Source organism: Athene noctua, chromosome 1, assembly GCF_965140245.1.
Source record: "Athene noctua chromosome 1, bAthNoc1.hap1.1, whole genome shotgun sequence".
Taxonomy (NCBI): Eukaryota; Metazoa; Chordata; class Aves; order Strigiformes; family Strigidae; genus Athene; species Athene noctua.
Genome location: NC_134037.1, coordinates 260,454,115 through 260,477,833, shown reverse-complemented (window position 1 = coordinate 260,477,833; position 23,719 = coordinate 260,454,115). Strand labels below are relative to the sequence as shown.

Genomic DNA, 23,719 nt, shown 5'->3' with positions numbered 1-23,719 from the left:
ACACCACTGGACACACACTATTCTCAGCCTGAGACATGACCTAATCAGACCAAATGTTTTGTGATCTAATGGTCAGAGCCAGACTGATGATATCACCATTTCCACTGGTTTTGGCCAAGTTTGAAATGACAGCTAGAACGCATGTTTTCAGTTCCTTCAGTCTCTCCCTTGGTCACTGTATCTGACCAAGACTGCATGGACCGCTCCATACAGAGAAGTGAGAATCAGTCAGTCCCTAAACACATCCCGAAGCTGATAGAAGCTTTATGGATCTTTGGCTGGCCAGGGAAATGTGATAAGACAATTCCTCAACTATAAGATTGTAAGTAGGAATCCATATTTGAAACATAAATCGTATTTTCTATCTTATGGGGAGTTTGTTCCCTCCCTTTAGTATGTCCTTCTCATCTGCTGACCACAAAGTTATTTGGACTTTTGAAGAACTGGACTCTCCACAAAAAAACCTACAGTCCATGTCAACTACTATCTTTTTTTCTACCACATCAGTGTCTTCTACACATTTTCAATAAACAAAGAGAAAGGGAGTAAAAGGGTATTAAAATGAAAGCCTTCCTGAATATTTTTATTTCAAATGTTTTGGCTGGTTTTAGTATTTTATTACATTTTTTAATAAAAAGCTTAGAGGACTTTAAAGGATAAGTTCATCTTGGCAATGGGTAGGCTAAAATCTGTACTCACAATCCCAACTACATAAAAAAACTTTTATGTTTTGTACAGCCGCAGTTCTTGTTAACACTGTTGATCCTCTGGATTCACTTATTCCCTCACAATTCACAAAGCAGATATCTGCCAGGCAGAGCCTGTGATAGCCTCGTGTAACAGCACTGGCCTGCACATACTTTATTCCCTCAGAGAGAAAACTTGCTTCTCTCCACACAAATAAAATGGGGAAGATCACAAGTTCACAAATCAGCATGTTATGATCCTTCAAGGCTGAGGATGAAATCCCTGCTGGTACAAAACATTTCCTGGCCCGGAATGACTGTTAAAGGACCGAGTTAAGGCCTTCATGAATAGAATTGCAATTTTAGTATTAAGCCAGAACAGATTTTGATGGTCTCTTCTGAAGCTGAGCTTTGAAGACCCTGTGCTCCCATAATTTCAACTGCCCCAGACTAACATTTCTCACTACAGTGCAAGGCTAGCGAGACGAACAAGTTACAAGCTGAAGGAAGAACATGCAAAGTGGCTTTTGATTATGCAGCTGTGCCAGATAACTTTTTCTTAATTCGTTAAGATCTAAAATATATGGATGTTTAACAATTTCAGTTGTTGTAGCCTGAGGTTTAGTTCTCTGGTTCTTCCTGATGTGTTTTAAAGTAAGAAAAAGACAAATCAGCGATTTCTTAGGCATTAAAGGAGGCTCTTGTCTGTAGTAAGGTACAAGCCTGTATCATATGACAGCTGATATAATATCCATCTTTTACAGAGACATTTTTGCCCCTTAATGATGAAAATGATGGTTTAAAGGAAGAGCAGTACGAACATTTTACAGGGATGGATTTTTATCTTGGTGGCCCCGAGCATGACAAGAATTTAACATGTTTTTTAAGGCTGACACCAATAAGCCCAAGGAAAGCAATTTTTATCACACATGTTATGTTAACTCTGCTGCTGTTTGACCAATAAGATATGAGGTGTCCTGGCAAGATATACAAGAACTGTGTTTCTATGTGTCTGTATGTGTATGTGCATGTGTGCAATAATCTGCACAATTCCTGATGAGAAAAGAAAATTGGAAGGTAAAGGTGCATTTGCTCTAGCTTTCCTCTTTAAAAGTTCATTCTTCTTGGTCTCCTTATCTACTAATTGGAATACAGAAAATACACCTATTTCAATGAACTGTACAACGTTGCAGTGAGGAACTCTGTTGGGTGCTATCTGTAAGACTTTCTCCATTGTTAATTTATACAACTAAATTGGTACTAAAAAATTCAGTCATTACCATTAGCTGATACAGAATCTTAAATCTAATCATTGTTTACAAACGGACTTGAATTGACCCATACTCCTGCAAAGTAAACAGAAGCTTTTCCATTGACTTCAATGTGCTGTGCAATAATTCATAAGGATATGGCTTCCCTGCAGTCAGAGATGTGGATACACACACCACGCTAGTTTTATTTTAAATTCAGTTTCTCAGCCTATCAAAAACCAGCAAAGCCATGGAGGACTGTTTTACAAATGGTGAGTAAATACCTGGTCTTCTGCTAGCCCTATGGATACCGATGCGACTTCCCCATTGTGCATGGAGGCCAGGTTTATCCAGGCGTATCTGCGAGTCCTGTGATTACCATATGGAAGTCTGAAGCCCCTCCTAAGCTGTTTTTAGCTGATCACACAGGCTAAGAGGCGGTTTCCTATTTTTTTATGTTAAATGCCACAGTTCTGTAATTGCTTCTTTCCTGAGGAGTATGTGATCATGGTGCCTGCTGAGCCTTCTACAGTTATTTGGCAGAACTGAGGATCTCTCCAAAGCTGAAACCCAGACTGTTCTAAAGTAACATGAAGTACCCAAATAAGAAGGCAGCTGAATCAATGAGGAATCAATTAAGCTCTCTTTCAAGGATTTTCACTTCACTAAAATCTGAACAGCCCTCTGCAGAGGTTTATCCTCTCTAGAACAACTATCCCACTAAATTGGTAATGTCATGGGAAGCCTAAAAGCAGGAGGGGATGGCATGGAACCGGGCATGAATCCAAAACCTTTTTTTCTTTTCTTTTTGTCCACTAAAGACATTTATAACATTTCTAGTCACAGTAAGTGTGGCCAGGAGCTGGAAATCATGAGGAGACGGATGGTCTGCAACTGTCCCAGATGGCAGGCACTCACTCTGCTTTAGAATAATGTCCAGCGGACATTAAGGTTCAGGGCATAACCCCTGTCCTCAACTTTGGCATCCCTTTGGATCAGCCCAGCCAGTTAATTCTTTTCTTTGAGATGGTTCCTTGTAGCATCTGCACTGCCCTGGTAGGTGGGATACTCTCCCAAGAAGCGAGAGGGCACATACAATGCTTTCTCAGACTGAGGAGACACTTCCTCCCTGTCACAGAGGGGAAAAAGGGCAGTCACAAAGCCAAATGACATATCCTCAGAAAACACTGTTGGCAGCAGAAGTGATGAGAGAAGCTATGAATAGGAACAAACTACCAGATTTCATGAGATGTGGTCATGCAAGCTCAGCCTCTGTCTCTGGTCAGGCATGCTCTCTTAGACTTCTCAAAATGTGAAGTAAAACTTCATAACTTCTAACTTCTTTACTGAGTCCAAGCTTCCAGTTCTCAACTCTTGCCATTAAATGTACAGCCCATGATTTTATGTCTCCACTGCCAATTTAGGACCACCATATACAAAGTACTGTTCCTATTACTGCTCTTCTCCAGTGTAATTTTAAGGGTCTGAAGTACTGCACTGGATGTCAACCGTGCAGAAAGTGAGTCATTACGAATGAGTGATTGAGAAGGAATCCTTATCTGTATGCAGGTCAATGTACAACCACTGTCAACGGCCCAGAAAAAGTCAGTACACTTATTACAGACGGAACATAATTTCTATTGCTGCTTTGTATAATCAGCTTTCCGATGATTCTAGTGAATATCATGCATGTCAAGATGTCAACTACCAAACAGAGAACAGTGTAAAAATCACTGATTTAAATTGGAGGAGAATGAAGAACAACACTAGATAACTTAATTACTTTAAGAATGATTTTGCATCCAAGCATAATACTGTTTTGATGGGCCTGGGATTATACTGATGTATCAGTGAGATCTCTGTGGGAAATGGTGCGTTCCCCAAATGCAGATAACGTGACTCGACTCACCTATTCATTTCACTGCACTCAGCAAATATGTCTTATGGTATGTGCTTTGGTGCCTCTTGATTAGCCAGATATACTTGGTCCAGTTTAAATAGGTCAAGAGTGAACTATGCCACGTATTACGTTCTGTTTCACATTGCAGCACAGGCCTTCTTCCCACTATACTCAGACAATAAGAGGTTAAGAGAGCTGCCTTATAATGGCTTCATTAGTGTCCAGAATTTGGGGAATGAAGTCCTTTGCTCATTAAGAGGTGAAGGGGAATAGCATGCCAAGGGCCTGGGATACAGAGGATCTGTGATGGCAGACTCTGGAGAAAAGGGGTTAGGATGAGTGGTTCCGTAATTATCTTTCTTGTATTATCTTGTAGTGCCTTGGACTTTTTAGCTGAACTGAGTTATAAAGGACCTTTTTGTATGTGCTTATGCAACAGTACTAAGATGCAAAAGGGAAGGGATTTAGTTCTCCCATGGAGAAATCAAAATGCTATTTTACTGCTCAGTACAGGTTATCTCTGGGCTTATCTCTGCACCTTTCTCTAAAAGACATTTTTAATATTTGGGAATCTACCAAAAAATAAGTGCATACTGAGGGAAACGGGATCCCTTGCATGAAAGGGTGAAGCAATGTTTAAGAAGCGTTTTTCCCGAGTGAAAAATCTGAGGTAGTATGGCAGCAGCCCTATCTCAAGGTATATTGGCAATGGGCACCCACATAAAGCAAAAAAAGAACCCTGTGTCATTACTCCTTCTTACAATGCAGTGCAGAGTAGAATTCGCAAGAAATTGAATTGCACAGATTGTCTCTGAAGACGCAGGCTAAGTGGAATGAAAAAAAGGTAATATAAACAGGAAACAGAAATCTCTGTAATATTATTTTGGGAAAAAAACCCTAAGGGTTTTATCTAGCAATCTGTACTCCTCTAAGATTCCTGCTAGTGATTCACCTGCAGGTGAAATCTACCTACTTAGCTGAAAGACTAAGTCTAAGGTTCAAAGAGAGTCTAAGTTTTCCTTTCTACCTACGACAGCCCACAGACTTCCACCTACCTGCTTCCGTATTGACCGATACCTTCTAAATGGATACAGCATGCAGGATTTCAGATAAATATTACTCTTGACTTCAAGGTGTTAAGAGGTGGAAAAACACACTGTGCTTCCACATTTTTTGTTCTGTATTTCCAGATGATTGCTCTGTTCTCAGGGTCTGCTTCTTGATGTGGTTTATGGAAGGGGCTGTCCTTGGCCCTAGCCCACGTAGGCACAGTCCCACAGATTTCACTGGGATGAACACAGCCTGTAACTGTCTCTTTAACGGAAACTGCTTTGCTGAACTGAGGTTGATTTATGCAAGTACTTAATTCTTTCACTTAATTCTTCTGTTCTGTTCAGTCCTGTTTTATAGGACAATAAAAACCTGTCCCCTTTAGTCCCTTCTACAGAACCTCCACCCCACAGGGTTGGGCAGTGTGTTGTTATGTGTACTAACATGCTTGCTCACTCTATTTTAATCATGCAAGAAGAGTACCACGGACCTGTGAGTAAATCTGTCTTTCAAATCAAGTCATCAATTCAGTGGAAAGGTCCGGGTTAGACATAGTTTACAAATCACCTTAGCTGTGATTTTAGCCATGAGGCACAATAACCTGAATGTTACAAGCAGCTCGGTGAGGAAAAAGGTCTTGGAATGATGCTCAAGTTTGTCTCAAATAACCTCACACTGCCAAAGAAAGTTTGCACTAGATGCATTTATAAAAGCAGTATAAGGAAAGCTTATAAATCATCTGTACATGACCCTGCAGGTTAACAAAAGGAAAGTGAATTCTGTTTGCGGGTAGAAATGAACATTTTTCTAAATCCATCCCTGCAATCCCCAAACCTCCCCATAAACTCAGAATAATGACTCAATCATGAACTATGCTACAAAATCACTAGAAATACACTACTACCTTTCTCCTTACGGTGGTCTTATAAATGAACTCATAGAGTATGGAATTGAAGTGTTAATATGGCGAAAGGAAAAGCCGGACACCAAATTTATCCTCCTATCAATGCAGGACAGCTTCCCTCCCTACACCTGGAAAAGTTTTCATCAACCTAGTCTTAGCCCCAGGCTAGTAGGCCTCCTCTTTTGCTTGTTCTTCAGCCCAGTCAATTTTACTTTTTGACAAGCTTCCTAACATCTAACCTAAATGATGATTGTCGAAAAGGTTTTCTTTTTATATCCCTTGTACCAGTTTATTCAGTTTGCCCCATCTTTGGAAGTTGGTCTCTTAAAATACTTACTGAAAATTCATTTCATTTCATTGTCTATACTGAGCTGCCCTGGATTTTTGGCCTAGTTCCACCTCAGCTGTGCAAAGTAAAGAAGCTGTTATTGCTGTGGTCTCTTGTTTGTGAGCACAATATACAGCACAAAAGCCAAAAGAATAATGTTCCATAGGTTCTGACTATTTAACGTACTATAGCATTTCTCAGTGTGGCATCTAAAAGCTAACAGCATTTGGAAGAAAAGATTCCCAAATAGTTTATCTTTAGCCTTCATTTCAGATGCCCGATGCAGATTTTGAGCAAGATGCCCATTCACAGCTGAGGAATGAAGGAAGGTCACAGTCCCAGACCTTTACACAAAACTGACCATAAAAATCTGTCTTCTTGGTAGGTGCCTGTACTATTAAATACTTCTACTCAGTTAACTTTTTATTTGACAGAGGACAGTGCTTACAGTCTTTCAATATGAACCTCACGTGACACTCATCCTCCTTTAGCTGAGCCTACAAAAGCACAGCCTTTAAATTCAGAAGGGAAAGGAGCCCTGAAGGATTGCCGCCTCTTCCTTCTTGTTTACAGCCACCTAAAGAATATTTAGTCATCTCCTAAAAATCAAAACATACCCTTTGGTGTCTACTGGGATTCATCAAGAACGAACACCAGAAAAAGCAGTTATATGTAGACCATCAATTACATTCATAGCAATATAATGAACAATAGCAAGCCTAGGTGGTTTTAATGGGGTTATTTATTATATTACTCTATGCTCAGCAATAGAAGCAGAATTATTTATGTAGTTGAGCTATGGCATTTCTGCTTCCAGTCATGCCCTACATGTGCTTTACTGGAACACAGCTGTAGTACTCTTTCTGCAGATCTAAGTCTGAATATTTTCCAAAGTTTAAATAAAATAAAAACCAACAGTAAGTCACCGCTGACGTTACCGATTGAGCAATCGTGTCCAGTCCAGTTGGGATCGCAGCTGCAGAGCCCAGTATCCGGGAGGAAGGTCCCATGACCAGAGCATTGATCGAGACAAGTGGCTCTTGGGGTCTCACAGTTTGTTCCTCCCCAGCCAACCGAACAGTGACATTCTCCTCGCACACACACGCCTCGTCCTGAGCAGGTAGGATCCATGCAGTCCACTACGTGTGAGAAGGAAGAGGAAACAGGGAAAGCAAATGGGAATTTCAGAAAAAAAGCTATAAGACTGTCATCTACACAAACATATTTATATAGTATAATATCTCAAGGTTCCAACCAGAAAAGCAAAGTCCTGTTGTGCACAAAAGAGATGCTTTACACAAGATAATGTCCCAAAGAGACAGTGATGCCTAAAACACTTACATGAAAAACAGCAAAAATATTAACGATTAAATCCATTCTTTTATCCAGGCCTAGTCTAATAAATGATCTTTCTGGTAAGAACAGTCTAATATCAATTAAGAATAGAATAAGAATAATATTCTCTTGCGCAGACACTGTGCCTCCATTTATTCTATTAGAATAACCTAAATTACTATTACTAATGAATTCAAAGCTGAGCTCTAGTTTTCTGAGAGAGAATTTTACATAAAGATTCAGCAGAAGTTGATGTCCTTATTCAGCAAAATACATGCTTAAATTGAAGAATGTGCTGAAATCTATACCGGTTTCACAGACATAAATTTCACGTTAAACACAATCTTAGACAATTTTCTGGGGTAAGGATTAAAACAAAATCATGTGTTTTTTGATATTGGTGTTCTTCTGGGTTTATTTTTGATCAATTAATACTCTTTTTGAAATGTTATGGGTTGGTTGGTTTTTGGTTGGGTTTTTGTTTTTTGTTTTTGTTTTTTTTTTTCCCCCTCAAAGAGGCACTTTCTTAACAAGCTTGGAAACCATTCAGTTAGGTGCATGGTATAGCAGTGTGCACCAAAAGACCAAATGTACTGCCGCCTGATTCCTGAGTTATGTGTTTTGTAGGCAACTGTCACCTCCTCTGCCTACGGGGAAATTTCACTCAGCAATCAAAAAATATGAAACACACCAGACACCCTCCCGAAAAAGGACTGGAGGAGTCGATCATCTATTTATATATAAACGCTTATAGGACAGCCTAGAGAAATTCTTCCCATCTCTTGAAACGGTGTGTGGCAGTGCCCTGGGGATCAGTGACAAGTGTCAGTCTGGCTAAGCAGTAAGGAGAAAGCTGTCCAGCTCCTGGCTCTAAAACAGCAGAGCACAACACGGCCACTGCACACACAGCAGGTTTGTGGTTCATTTTTCCCCCCCTGTAAAAGCTAATAAGAATCCCAATGACCTGTTTAAGATCCAGAAACCTTAAAAAGAAACACAACAGCTGCTCTGATAATTCCCCGGATTCTCAAAACCCTCTCAGTCTGACAAGTAATGGCTCAGCAATTACTATCCCAAGGCATGTGAGAGCATTTTCTGTTTTGATTCCTGGAGCCCTGCTCGTAGCTGGAACAATCCTCAAAAATTGTAAGAGGCTGGAAAGGATGAGTCTATAAATCTCCTTCACTGTTAGCGAGCTGGGAGCTAGGGTGCCAATTTTAGCATGAGACCCTTGAAGACCTGGCCCTGTTCTTTCTCAGCAGTAATAAGTACGCAAAGGACTAAGAAACGGACTAGCAGCCTCGTACGTTCTCAGCAGATGGTTTGAACATAGAGAACAAAGATCACAGCCTAACTGACAAGAGGCTACCTCCAGGCAATTAATCATCCCCTCTGAAGGTCAATTGGGAAAAAGGTGAGTTTTACAGGGGGCTCCATCACAGGAGGCAGACAATCTGCTATCTCAGCTCCAACACAGACGATTATAGGAGGGGAATGTGCATGTCAGAACCCCCCATTTATCATAATCCCAAGGCCATTTTTCATGTTGAAATGAGCCCTTTCAGAAAATGTCACACACAATGGCTACTTTAATCTCAGCCTCACTAGCTGTATCTCTTTAGGCTTTCTGCACCATCGGAAGAGCCCTGGGACAGGATTACGGGCTTCTGCTTTCTTCTTAATCAATTGCTTAGTGGATTTGGAGTACAATGGCATATTTTTAGGGAGTTCTGCTTGACAAATTTAGCTGCTCAGCTCTGGGAGAAGCAGAGATGGGGAGCGGGGCAGGAGGGCAGAGCTGACAAAATCTAGTATACTCAGAAAAAGAAAATAAAAAAAAGAGAGTTTTGCATATATCTGTGTTGCTGCTTGGAAAGTGTCCCAGATGGTCTAATTCCTGGTTGGAAAATGCCCCATTTATAGTTCAGCCTTGTGCAGAGCCTTTGCCAGGGAGATAAATCATGCAGCAAGCAAGGTTAGTGCCTCTTCTACACTTTTCCCCAATATGCTGCATGCTTCATTGGTCACACAAGTTATTAGGCTTATTCGGTACCCAAAGAGTAACTTCTCATTTTTCACTGCTTAAATTTGTTCCCCTCCCTTTAATGTCTCGCTGGCTTAGCCCATGCCTTATAAAATATGGGCCAATAAACTAAGGAAGGAGAAAAGAAAAACTCGTGTAAGATTGTTGGCTGATGTTTTATAAACATTGCTGAACTTCTATGGGGGGAAAAAGAAAAGACAGAAGAAACCCTGGAATGAAAACCTATTATAAACACGGACTAAGTAGTGAAGCTACAAGAACTGAGAAATAATAAAAAATAATCAATACCAGATGGTCCTTCTTAGAAGAGAAATTAAAAAGTAAAAGCAATTTAAAAAATAGTATAAATCAACTTTTTTACTAGATCTAAATATATATATATATATATATGTCCCCAAGATTTCCCACATGGCATATTTCTGAGTTACTCCCCCCCTCAAAACACAATGCAAATTATGCCTTGAATATCAAAACCAAATGCATACTTGGAAACATACTAAACGGATCATAAGGAAAATCATGTTCTCTTTGTTCTTCATTCTTTTTCAAGTTTTTACCTAGTGGGACTGACACTGTCCCCTACTACAGTGATAACATAAAATAACTGAGTAGTGTCTGGCTTTTCTGCTTTAAACGTGACCAAGGAAAAAAGGTTCCTGTTGGAAAAAGGGCAAATCTTACTCTGATTTACACACATTAAACACGTCTGACTAGAGGCAAAATCAGGATCTTTTCATTTCTGTTTATCCAGTAAAGATAAGAACTAGTAAATACGAGGTCTATGGAGACACTTTAAAGATACTTCAGTAGTCACCATCTTTGGGTTTTGCATGCCCTATGGCTTCATTGAATTGTGCTTTCTTAAGGCAAAACGAAGCTTTCTCGAGAGATGGCTTTATTGTTATAGAGCTGATACTGTCTTCAGCGCTAATGTTTACTGACACTGAGGCCACCTTATGTCAGAGATGTCCCACTCCAATACGTTTAATGCATCAAAAGAATTGCTAGATTAGATGCCATGTGAACGTCTGAATCCAATTCAGTCTATTTTCATTGTCCGTAAAATAAAGCCATTCCAGATAAATCTTTATCCTGCATACATGAAGACAACCATAAATTAATTGAAGCCATTGTGAGTCTTAGACATGCATCAAGTGGATGTCTTAAATCTATCAGGTGGTGCACAGGTCTCACATGTGTATTTGTAGAAGTGTAATTTAAACATAATTATTTATCAGGTCATCTGCATAGAATTTTGAGAATAGCTTTCAAAAGTGTTGAACATCATTCTTTGAGCCAGGCGCTTTTGGATGTATTTTTATAACTGTCCGAAAGGTTTGTACACTTACAAAACTGTCCACTTTTTCATTTAGTAATAAGAAGCAGTCACAGACTTGGGAGGATAAAGGTTTATGGTGGCAGGTGAATTCCTACAGAAAAAGGTAAGATTAAAGGTTAAGTGCTAAAAGGCACCCTCTTTCTGAGCCACAAATCTAAATGTAAATGAAAAATGTTTGGGTGCTAATGTGAGAAAAGGCTGTGGAAGAGGCATTGAAATAGTATTGGTTTTGAAACAGAATTTAATGAAAGGCCTGAGCATTTCGAAGCTTTTAAAGCTGACAAGAATCAGGGACTTTCTCTCACATGCCACCATTTTATGTATGCAAGCAACTGAAATCGCTTGGCATAGCACAGCAGAGAAGAAAGCACTGTACAAGTAATTATACATTTAGATGTGTAAATGAAAACGATGCTTTAATAAGAACATTTGAACATATGATTAGATGTTCCGGTCTTTCAACTAGATTTGTCTGTTTGAAGTATTTGATGGCTTTTCATCCGATTATTAAACAAATATGATAGCTAACGACAAGTTATTACAACATATCATTTTTATGTTGCATCCAACTATTGTATCTCTAAGGTGCCTATTACTGTTCTGTTTAAGTGCCAGTCCTATTCTGAATTGCCTCCATCCATGTAATTACATAACGACAAGCAAAGCAAAAGGGTAATTGAATGTATCTTGCAAATACCTTCTTCACAGCTCTCGCCTTTGTATCCGGGGTTGCAGATACAGGTCCCCATGATGCACGTGCCGTGGTTGTTGCAGGAGACATCAATGCACTGGTTTGTCGGGACATCACATTCTGCTCCTTTCCAGCCACTATGGCACAAGCACCTCCCCTTCATGTACTGCCCGTTTCCACTACACAGCACTGGGCAGGACGCTGGGGACAGATAATGGAAATCACATTACAACACAGCTCTACACGGCTCTCACTTCAAAAAAAGAGCACAAGACTCCAGCATGGGATTTATATTCTTCATGCGCAGTCTTCAGTGGGGTATGTTGTTCTTTTCTTTGCCAAACCCAATTCTTTTACGTGGATGACACCCAGCTGGTAACCACTTCTCCTATGACTGTTTAAAACAAACACACAGTGCTTCTGAGTTTGAATTATCTCCTTGCTTTGCGTCTCTGATACTTTTTTTTTCACTAACGAACTCAGAATTTTCTTGTATTCTGACTTTTCAATGGACTGGTGTCTTCTTTCAGCAGCACCATTGACCTTAGATTGCTTACCACTATCCCTGACCTGCTGCCAGACTTCATACTTTTCCTTGACACTGCCTCTGCTGTGGACCTTAGCTGTACACAAATCACTCCCCTGTTTTTCTGCTGTAATTCTCAGCTTTATGGGTTTCAGTCGCCTTGCTCAGAGTCCAGAATGCCACGTTGAGACTGTTTGCCTGATTTAGCTCATGTCATACCATCAACTGAACCTCCAGCCCCCTTTTTCGGTTATCACCTCTGTTGGACTCCATTTGTCATCAGACACAACACAAAGCTGGCCTCTAGTCTTCCCAAGCTCCCAGTAAGAAAAGTTCTCCAAATCTATCCTCTGATCTTGGTATCAGTTTATAAAGAATTTTTAAATTGTCCTTGTCTCTGGCAAAGTCGGATGATTCTCAAGGCCAACCAGATACAGGGTTTCTTCCCTGTGATAAAGGGGATAAGAAGATGAAAAGCTCAAGCTGTGGCATGATGGATCCCAGGATTAAGTGTTTTCTGAGCTCAATTTGGAAAATGGCAGGCAGAGGGGGATGGGATGAACTGAAGGATACTGAGCAGGCTCCCCAGGGAAGGAGAGATCATCCAGGACCATATCCCAGCCTCCATGACCAAAGCTTTGGTAATCACTGCTCTCTAAACTTCCTTCAGCTCCTCTCTGATGATGCCTTCTTCCTTTTCTATTCTCCACACCTGCCACCTTATGCTACTTTTGTCCTCTGTTCTGATTTTTCCAACGAAGCTGCTGTTTCCGTCCCTCAGAAACAATAGCCTTCCCCTGTACACTATCCCTTGAAACTTCTTGCTTAAGCCCTTTCCCTTCCATTTTATTTTGCTGAAGCTCAGATGCAAGGACATATTTTCAACACAGATTTCTCTGGTTCACTGTTGCACATCATTCTTAGGTGAGAGCAGCTGGGCTTCTCATCTGTCCCTCAGAAAGGCAATTTATGAACATTTTTAAGCAGGACAAACGTGAAAGGAATACTCCAGTCTGCTGCTTCATTCAGCTGCATTAGGAGTGTGATGAATACAACGTACCTCTTTTGCTTCATTCCTGACTCCGATTATATGCAGGAAGAGGTACTAACAGATAGTAATCACACAACGTGCATCCTGTGTTGTTTCCACGTGTCCTTATAGTCAAGTCGGTTTGAGCATTACAGAATTATAGCAATCTCAATAAAATACAAAGCATTGCCAGCTCTGACTGTTAAGCCAGTTTGATAAGCAGTGAACTATATTTGCCTGACCAAGATAAAAGAGGTTTAGAAAAGAAAGGAATTTGGCAGCTGTTATTACTAAAGAGCCCTCTGTTCACTTTAAAGAAAGCACATTGCAGTGCTGCGTTTCAAGTGCATCATTTGCAAGGAGATATCTACCTATACAATAAAAGACATAAATTGTTTAAGATACACTGTGTTGTGTACATGGTTCACAGCAAACGCACTCTGTAATTTCACTTTTCAGCTCGGCTGATGGAATTTTCCGCCCCCCCATCTCAAATTTCAAATGCTCGGTAATGGAGCCTGTTCTTTCAAGGCAGTGGAAGAAGATAGTCTGCAGCTCTTTTCAACAAGAAGAAATAATAATTGCCTTTAACCAGTGAGAGGTTGCTGAGAAAGACTTAAATGTTTTCTGACAAGACAGCTGATCACTCAGTACAAGATCAGATAAATTACTGGCCATCTGCAATAACACTGTTACTTTACAGAGCCCTCTATGGAGAACACCTTCAGCATAATTTGGAAAGTGCTGCTGCAAATAATAACGGCAAGAACAAGCCCTCCTTTGTAGCATACTGTAATGCATAAAGACAAAAAAGGTTTCTGGATTTTTTCCATTGCCACTCGTGTAACTCTTTTCCATATATAAAAATACATAATTATTGTTCGATCATTTAGATTCCAACAAACAAGCTGAAATTATAGTAATTCTCTAGTTACGGTAGCAACAATCCAAATGCACACCACTTTCCTTGTAAAGTTTAGCAACAGAGAGTAAGATCATTCATTTGTTTGTTTACTTTATCCAGGACTTCAAACCACCATCTCCCATGTTCAAGCAGGCCTTCAAAAGGCGCAGGAATACACCACTGGTGATTTGTTCTCATTTACTTGGTTTAAAATAATTGGTTAATAATACATTAATAATCAGTCATTATTAAAAACAGAAGAGCTTTCTGCTCCACAGTTTCCCACTCATTTGGAGTTGAATTACAAGGCTGAATTGAAACAAAGGAACACCCAGGATATCTATGACCTAGAAATCTTCACGTGGGCAGAGACCTGCTTATTTAAGGATTACTGCTACAGGGACTGAAACATGGCTACAGACGGATACTGGAGCAGCCTTACACATGCCACAGTTGCTGCCTGCTGAGGGATTTATAGGTCAAAAGCAGCATCTTAGATTCCCCTGAAAACCAACAGGAAGCCAAGGCTGGGGCCCTTGTATCTCACACTCGTGGCAAGATGATCCATTTAACAAGCCCACGAGGTGGAAATGCATACACAAATATCAGTTTGACGCTCCAGGTATTAATCTGTCTTCCTAAAGGCAGAGACTAATCTGTGATCTGATCCCAGATGATTCTGAACCAGAAGACAGAGTCGAATAAAAGGTGTTCATATCAGCCAGAGTAAGCACTCTCGTGAAATGGAAGATACTCACGTGGCTCAACTGAAGTGCCTGAGGAAGCTCAATATATAACCCATGATGGGAGGTAAGCGCCTTTGAAAGGGGATTCAGAACAAAAGTTTAAATATTCTGACTCACAGTGAAGGAGAAGCTCTACAGGGAGCCTTCTAGGGAACAAACCCTGAACTTCTGCCCCTACCTAAAGTTAGGAGGTGTGAGGAGGAATATGCTATGGGAGATGGAAAAAAAAACCCTCCTTTTTGTCTCCAGCTCTACAGATCTGAAAAGGAGCTTTGGAAATGCAAACCAAGTGTAAGGAAATGCAAACCAAGTGTAACCTGAGTCAGCAAGAAGTTTGACATAACAGCTCTCAGGGATGCAGATTGCCACATCCATCTTACTGGGCTGTGAACTCTGAAACACCTCTGGGGTTTGAGCCTGGACCACACTGCCTCAGCAGAGAGCTCCCTGCAGGTGGGGTGCGCAGCCCTCCTTATCTCTGGGCTGGGCCACAGGGATGTGACCCCAGCTCAGCTGGAGGGGGAGAGGACATGGGGTTGGACAGAGTTTAGCTCTCTCTCCTGGGAAGGAGCCAGCCTGCTTTCCAAAGAAGCAATGGGCTGGGGTGAAGGCCTGACCTGTTGCCTTAGCAAAGCTCCTTGTGTGGGCACTAACTTTTTACACTACCTCCTTCCCCAGATTTATAAATCTGCACTTAGTTTGTTGGACTGTTTGAGCCAAAAAAAGGCCTCGAAAAGGTTGATGCACAGCATTCTGGCATTTCCCACGTGCAACATTTTGATTTCTCGGTCTGAAACGTGTTCTCACTAAAAGTACTTCAGTTTGTTTTTCAATTGTTTAAATAACCTACAAATTTCAGGTCAAATGAAAATCTTTCCAAAACCATTTATTAAAAATACTTATCACTTGAGCAGAAAAATGTATTGCATTGTTTGCTGGGGTAAGCCTCCTTCTCAGTCATGCCAATGTTTTCACTTTTGGCCAGAACATCCAGTTCTCCCTGCTGTTAACTCCACTCCTAGCCTTACTGTAACCCTGCCCCACTCCCCACAGCCAGGCTGTCAGCAATCATTCATCCTCAGGCAGACTTGCAAGGCCTGCAGCAATGAAAAAGGCACTTAATTTTTGTATCATCTGCGTCTTAAAAGAAAGTCTCATTATAGGGACGTGCCACACAATGATAGAGTGCTCTGCTAAACAAACAGTAATGCCACATTTATACATCATGTTTTCTAAAGTCGTTTCCAGAAAGAAAATTCCCCATGTAACGTTTTGCCTGTCTGTGTGCAGCTAGGAGGGTTGTGTTGTTGCTAAGGTCACGGCAATCATGACTAGTAGCAAACAAATCCACAGATCCAACACTTTTCCATTCTACTGCAGTGTCCCCAAGCTGGGCGAGGTGTATTTTGCAAAAGGCACAGGCATGAATATAATTTCCACAAGAAAAACATTAACCGAAGGGGAGAGGGGAAGAGTTAATCAAATATAAATTCCTACCTCTGCCACAGTCGGGGCCCAGAAAGCCAAGGAAGCAATGGCAAGTCCCAGACACGCAGTCTCCATTCCCATAGCAATTACTGGGACAATTATCCACTGATTCTGGAAAACAAAAGAGAATTCAGATACTTTTTTTAGGCAAGAAAACACCTCTGAGTTTGGGAAGGTCTCTGGATGGCAAGACAGCTGAAACTTCAAAGCAATCGCTGCACTTGGGGCTGAAAGCATTAGCCTGAGCTCCGCTCCACGGTGCTCATGCACTTACACCAATGGATGGTTCAACTGTAACACGTTAGTGCAGAGTGACTGCAAATCCTATGATTAAATTGCAGCTGCTCAGCACCCACTACGTTTTGGCCTCACTCAGCATCCGAAAACTTCCAAATGTCTTTTCTTCCTGCTTATTTTTTCTAACCGTTTTTCCTCTTTGAATTTATTGGGGAGAAGCAATACACCGTTCTCATGACAACACACTCACCTTTGATCCGATTTTGTTGACTCGGGTAAGTGAACTTGGGGCATTTATTTGTGCCAAACAGAGCTGAGCTACAGTAGAAATGTTCCCCTATGAAGTTACTGAACACATGCCCTCAGTTCATCCTGTCTGCCTGTTGAAGGATTATTTCTAACCAAATGCCTTCTGGTTTGTTCTGCAATATCATACAAACAGCCCCAAGTGCTGGGGCTAATACTGTATCTTGGTGGAACAGGAATGGGACTATTCCACACTTCGTTCTGTTTCTAGTTAATCATCTTAAATTCCCTGACTTTGGCAAAAACACTGGCTATTCATTTTTCAAAGAAAGTTAACAGGTAAGCAAAATGTTATCCGGCACTTTTATTTTGAAGACAGTTCAGAATATTTGGGCTAAAAATTATCTTTCATAAAAGAACACAAGCTGGTAAACATTACATATCAACAAGAGAATGAAAATAATTTTATTTTCTTGATTAAACTGTGAGTGCAGACTGAGTAAAATGTGAGTGGGGCCTGCAAAGATGATGGAATACCATGGTTCATTCCACACTATTATTTCCCATTTTCTCTGAGGGAGATGCGTATCAGATTAAAACTGGATTCAGTTATAGAGGAGGGGCACCGGTGGTACATCTGTCATGGAGTGGAGTGGAAATCTCAGCCATGTGAATAATGACTGCGCTTTCATAGATGTACTTCACGTACTTCACGAGGCCTTGTGGTAGCAAAGATATTTGTAAACTTCCTATCGGTGCAAGTGAAGAGAAACAGCTGCAGCAGAGATGTGCAGATTAGTTTCTAATCACAAATGAAAGGAAGCCTGTTTCTGGATGGGTGTTCTCCAAACGACAGAGTTTTCTGAAGGACATTTTAAAGGACATGGTGTAATTTAATCATTCATAAAGGGCAACAGCAGTTTTAAATAATAAAAACAGCTCCAAGCATTTATGTTCTAAATCTTGGCATCAGACATCTCATAATCAGACAACTCCGTGCAGCAAGGAAGGTACAAGGAAGTGCTGTCAGTTTTCTAACACATAAGCTCTATAGTTAAGCAGATAGTCACTTTGCAGCGTACGGAAATACAATCACAGCATGCAGTCAACACTTTGGGCTTGATCTGCCATCTTTATTCCAATCAAATAGCAGCCATGCTTCCTAGGATAAAGAAAGAGCAACTTGTACATTTATACTGATATTTAGGTATACTAACTCTCACTTAATAGCATGTATAAACACACATCTATCCTGTAAATGAAAAGTTAATATTAGCCTGTATGTATGTAATCTTCAGAACTTTGCGATGCTTTAATTTCACTGCTGAATACGAAAATAATTTTGCTTTATGCATTTTTTTCTCTATGCTTTTTTTTTTTTTTTTTTTTTTACAATGTTTATATCCGTCTTGTCTTCAAGAAACATATGCAGGAATTTAGAAAATAAAAGTGATTTATTTATGCACATACACATACATATGAAGAACATAAAGAGTGTGAGTACTGTGAAACAAGATAATGAGATGGTCGAGGAGATTTAACAGCTCCTGTTGCTGAAAGGGTCAGTCCTTTCCTCCTAATCCTCTCACCCTAGGTACAAGTCTAAGGTCCCTCTTCTTGTGCTGGTTCTGGCACCTGTCAGACCCTTCAACAAGTTGGTTAAGCTCAAAAGGTGGCAAAAATACTAATGCAGCAGAGAAAAAAAAATAAGTGAACTGTTTTCTACTGCCCCAAAACTGGGAGTAGGAGTAGGGAGCTGTCTCATGAAAGCTCACCATCACGGTGTCGTTCTGGGTCGGGCTCTGCAAGCTGTAGCAACACTGCGTAGAGGTTACTTGGGCCTGACCTTTGAAGTCAGAGGGAATACCTATGTCAGTGCTTGATGCAGGACAGACTCTCAGTGTTATGACAACATTTATAGTATATTAAAAGCTTTTTGAGAAGCTTTTTCCAAGGTTTTGCTTTAAAGGACTAAACTGAGTCCTTGAAAAGGAGTAAAATATCCATACAACTTTCTTGTTATGTTTATGTAAGATAATAAATAATATTTATGCAAAATAGTAAAAAATGAAAGCAACAACTAAAAAGCAACAAAGCATCAGGCATGGCAGCTGTTTGGGAAGTGTGACAACGCACACAAAGGGTAATCTTTGTCCTTGGAAATACTATTTTGCATGAATAGTGTGGCTCAGCTGGTGTACCCGTGATGCCTAGCACAAGACAGGCAGTACTCAGTACACCAATGAGATGTCTACTGAAGGTTAAAACTAATGATTCTCGTTCACTGTAATGAGATCTAGCAGTTCAGAGTGACCACAGAAAGGCAGCATACCTGTGTTTAGGTAACAAACTTTCCTGAATCTTAGGGTGAATCTATTGAGTAAACTTTACTCCAGTACTGCTTTCTTTCCTCCTCTGTCTAGTTCAAATGTAGATATTGTCATCAGACACCTCTAATCGGCCAGATCCCATCCACAGTGACCGACACGAATGCATATCAAACAAATATTGATGTATGTTTTGTGGTTCATCTACAGATCTGGTATTTTACTTTGCAAAAAATGCAGCAATGTGCACACGTATCACTTCATATATCCCTGTCTCCTCAATCCTTGATTTCCCAGACTCTTTGCAAGTGTGCCCTAACTGCATCATACCTACCATATTGTGGCCAACACAAAAGCAATAAAAAAAACAGGTGAATGAAACCCATTGTATCTTCTTCACTGAAGCACCTCAGTAACTCTTAATTGTGGCCTGAATAGCCTATACTACTACTACTAGAGTAGGCCCTTAAAAATTGCTTCATCCTACTTCATCGCTTTCTCTGATGCTCCTTGTTTTTCCAGTATAGCCAAAAGCAACATTTCTAACCTGTTCTTCTTTTACACTAGCTCACTTTGCCCTGGAATAACCTGCCTGATAGCGATGAGATGAAGTGAAAATAAACTCTTCTCCCTCAGTGACTGGTGCCACTTGGCATTTTTTAGCAGATAAGGAAACAAACTTGCCTGGTGTGACTTAGGGCAATTAAGGTCTCTGCACACTCCCAAAAGTTCTTCAACACTGAGAATCAACTCTGAAAAGCGATGAAGATTCATGCAGTACATCTTTGTCTCAGAGCTTCTCCCAAACAGCTCAAAAAGTATTTCCATAAAGGAAGCATTGAATGAATTTGCTTTTTTCTCATGAACTCCAGAGCTAATAACAAGAAGCCAGGCTTGTGACAGGCTTGTGAGTAACAAGTCTGAGAGTTGTGTGTGCAACACTGAGCACGATCCTATTCATATTTTTATATTACAAGTTGGAAGTTCATTTTACTTTGAAGACTGCAGGCATTAGCAAGTCATACTCACTTAAAACTTTCAATAAACATCTCTGCCTTCATCCCAGTACTGAATTTCATTTCAGTGGTTACAGACTGTGCCAGCTGGACAGCTGAGTTGATTTTCTGGCCCTTCTGAAATGCACACCTAACGTGTACACACAACCATGCACACTGCTCTACCACCCAAATTTCAAACTGAACAGGAAAAGGCAGGTGACTTGGCGTAAGAAATTATGGAGTCATAATGGGGTAACCCTAGAAAGAATGAAGAGTCAAATGGACACATTTTCAGAAGCTAGAACTTAGCCGTATTATTATCTAGGAAGGCTTAGATGGTAGAAGAGAGTAAACTCATATTCAGGGAATCCTTAAGTTAGTGGCACAAAGCAACTGTCTTTTAAGTATGTCCACAGTGAACATTCCTACAGAGCTGACAAACTGTCAATCAATAAATAAAAACAGGTCACTGCAGTTATGGCTAGGTTCTAGTCTCCATTCTACAGCTTATTCTGCAAGCTGTTTACATAATTATAAGGATATTTTCCAATATATACAGAATTCCATATGGTGTTTTATGAATAGTGCCATGGGAACTGCTTTAGAGAATCACGAAAAAGTTTTGTTTTGTTTTATTTAATTGTTATAGTTCACTGTGAGACCATGGACAATTCTTTTTTAGAAAGAGATATATGTTGTCTCTTTTCGGTCTGACTCCCACAGTTTCCTCTTGGCTTCCAAATCTCTGAAGTGATCTGACTGACACCAGCTGGTAATTGCAAAAATTATTAATTGGGGGGTCAACCCATGGATGATGCATGGTGCTTTCATAGAGTTTTGCTATTGTGTCCAAAGAGAACAATGAAAATGCAGTTCCCATGCCACCTTCCAACAACCAATGGCAGCAGGAACAAACAACTCACACTGGGGACCGACCAGCAAAACTTAAGGTGGTGTGGCTTCTAATGAGGACTGCAGAGGCTTGAGTATGGAAGCAATTGTTCTGCCAGCTTCAAAATCCAATAACCAACTGAAAAAACAAGTCATTTCCTTAATTTTGTAAACATTCAGATCTCCTCTGAGAGAAGGAGTAAATGACATAATGAGACACACGGTCTTCAGATCCACACTGTCTCATTTTGGAGAATGGTACAGAAACGCTTTGAGGCAGCAGGTATTCCCTAACCTAGCCCATCCTAGCTCACTCAGGAGAAGAACGATGTGCAAAAATGCTTCTAGATTCATAACAAGAGGACGAAAACACTGATTAAATGTGAAAGCCTAGACTTCTCCAAGAGCCACACTCTTCTTCTGAAGTACTCTTTAAGGTCCTTCCCGCTCAAGAGCTTTAATTATCAAAACAGAGAAAGAAACAAATGAAAAATCATGGTCTGGAGCAAAACAACTTTACTTCATGCACCATGTTGACTTACAGCTGCTGAGGATACTTTGGGATTTTTGCCATTTGCCTCAAGGGACTTTTTTCAGTACGAGTAGTCTCACAGCTGGCAGATTTTGAGGGAAACTTGGCTGAAACCTTTATCCTATTGCTTGTTTTCCCACCACAATCACTCCTTACGCTGAGAGAAGCTATAAACTGGCACGATCATGCCCATACACATAATCAGACTTCACACTACACTATCTTTCATTTAAGGATATCACCGAGTTCAACAGGAAATTGCTAATTGTTGCCATTCCCATTTTTTTAGGCTGGTAATCTTGAGGCATAGACAAACACAACGTTTGCTTCATATCAAAAACTGACTCATGTGACAGCAAAAAAGCTCCCAGGCTAATGGTCTGCTCAGGGGACCACTTTGCTGCTGACAAAAAGCCCTGTGAAAGCCAACTCTACTGTGGTGAGCTCTATAAAGATCTGTCAGCCTGGCTTACAATTACCTACATGAATTACCTTTATCCAGATGAAATACAATAAACATATTAAGGAGGCAGACAAATTGTTAGACTCTTGATGGACTTCTTTTTTATATACTCACCACGTTTGTTGGTCAGCGGTATAGCTACTTTAACAGTATTTCCGCCTTATTTATTTACTATGCAACATTCAACTTAATAGCTTGTTTCTATATCTTTGGGCCAGAGGCCAAGGCAGATGTTTGCCTGACACCAAATCCTATTAGAGGCTGCAGTAACATAATTGTGTGTTAAAGATAAATATTTTATAGCCTACACTTGCCACCAAGCATCATCATTCCCTAGGCACTTAGAGGCAACTATCTATTGGCAAAGAAAAAATAGTTATCTAGCTGGCAACTGAAGGCAGTAGCTTTCCTGGGAGCTAATAAGCACCGGGGCTGCTTTCTAAGAACTGATTAAATGCCATTCAGTGCAGTGTGGCTGTATGAATTCAAATGTAACTATTTTATTCGATAACCTCAAAGAGTCATTCTGGAACTGGCAGTGTTTGGTGTCAGAAGCATGCAGAAGTAGCATGGAGGTAGAATAATTATACTTTAATGAATCAATGCAAATCTCACTTTCTGGAATGAAAGTTCCAAGAAAATGAAGCTTGTTTTGCCAATGAGAATATTAAATATTAGAAGTGAGGTGTAAAGAAAGAAACAGGGAGTTTTTTAGGTAACCTCACTGTTTGGTCTCCTCAACTAGTAGTCTACTCCACCTCTACATAAGAAACGGCCTCAAAATCTTTTGCTCTGTGCTGCTGAGAAGACACATGAAGATGCTGGGCCTGAAATAAATTCCCACATCTTCAAATCTAGCAACCCAGGAAGATACAGTACATATACTGATTGGTGTGATAAAAGGTTCTACACTTTTCTTATAAATGTCAACCCTTTGTATACACAGATGCATTACATTTTGTTTAAAAGTAAGTAAATTAAACCAAATTTCTGGAATAAAACAAATATTTAGAGGAGAATTTTTTACTGTCTCAAATAAATACATACATTTATTGTTGCACAGACAGAAATTGTTCCTGACTGCCCACTGACTTCTTTTCTGCCTAGTCATGTTCCTTTGACTAAAGAAGGTATTTTGCTGTGAGGGAGGGAGCACACGTGGAGCAGGGCAGCAGGTAGTGACATTCCATGGTTCATATCTAACCTTGAAATCCTCTGTGTGAGCCACATCAATGTAAAAGGGCCATAAGGAGTGCACAGCAGCCCTCTCATGCTGCAGTGAATTACATCCCATGGGAGAGTGAAGGGACACCACATTATTTCACCTTATTCTCTGCTGCTGCACCAGAGTAACCCTCGCAAGCCACATATTCTTTCTTCTAGACCTGATTGTCCAGGATAAAGCTGTCACCTACAAGCTCATTGCAATAACATCTCTCTTTCACAAAAATGCTCCCTGTCACTGCCCCGGCTACGTTAGCAATAATTTTAATAGGAAGTCAGGCAGTATAACATGAAAGGCAAAGAAGATTCTGAAGCTCTGTGAACACATTTAATTTACCTCACAGTTGCAGAGCTTGCAGTCTTGTTTATTTTTCAAAGAAATAATGCTACTCGATTGAATTTCACTGCAGGGTAGGTAGGATTCTAAGCCTAGAGAACTGTCACCTGCCCTTGTAATTGTGATAACAATGCCAAGGGAGACTAGGAGGTGAGAGGGGATAGAACAGGTTTCAGATACCTCAAAACATCGGACGTGACACTATGAGCCAAAAAGAAAAAAAAAAAAAAGAGAAAAAAACCC

The 23,719-nt window shown here is 40.4% G+C and overlaps 1 protein-coding gene across 4 annotated transcripts in view; it reads right to left on the bottom strand.

Annotated features, from left to right (window-relative positions):
- Nucleotides 1-23,719, bottom strand: part of TENM4 (teneurin transmembrane protein 4) — a 601,586-nt gene that overhangs the window by 141,004 nt on the left and 436,863 nt on the right. For all 4 annotated transcript variants that reach the window (XM_074918363.1, XM_074918372.1, XM_074918381.1 and 1 more), the window contains 3 exons: nucleotides 16,231-16,332; nucleotides 11,534-11,728; nucleotides 7,057-7,257 (listed from right to left, as the gene is read on the bottom strand). In XM_074918363.1, coding sequence (XP_074774464.1) covers nucleotides 7,057-7,257; nucleotides 11,534-11,728; nucleotides 16,231-16,332 — 498 coding nt within the window. The remainder of the gene's footprint in view (nucleotides 1-7,056; nucleotides 7,258-11,533; nucleotides 11,729-16,230; nucleotides 16,333-23,719) is intronic.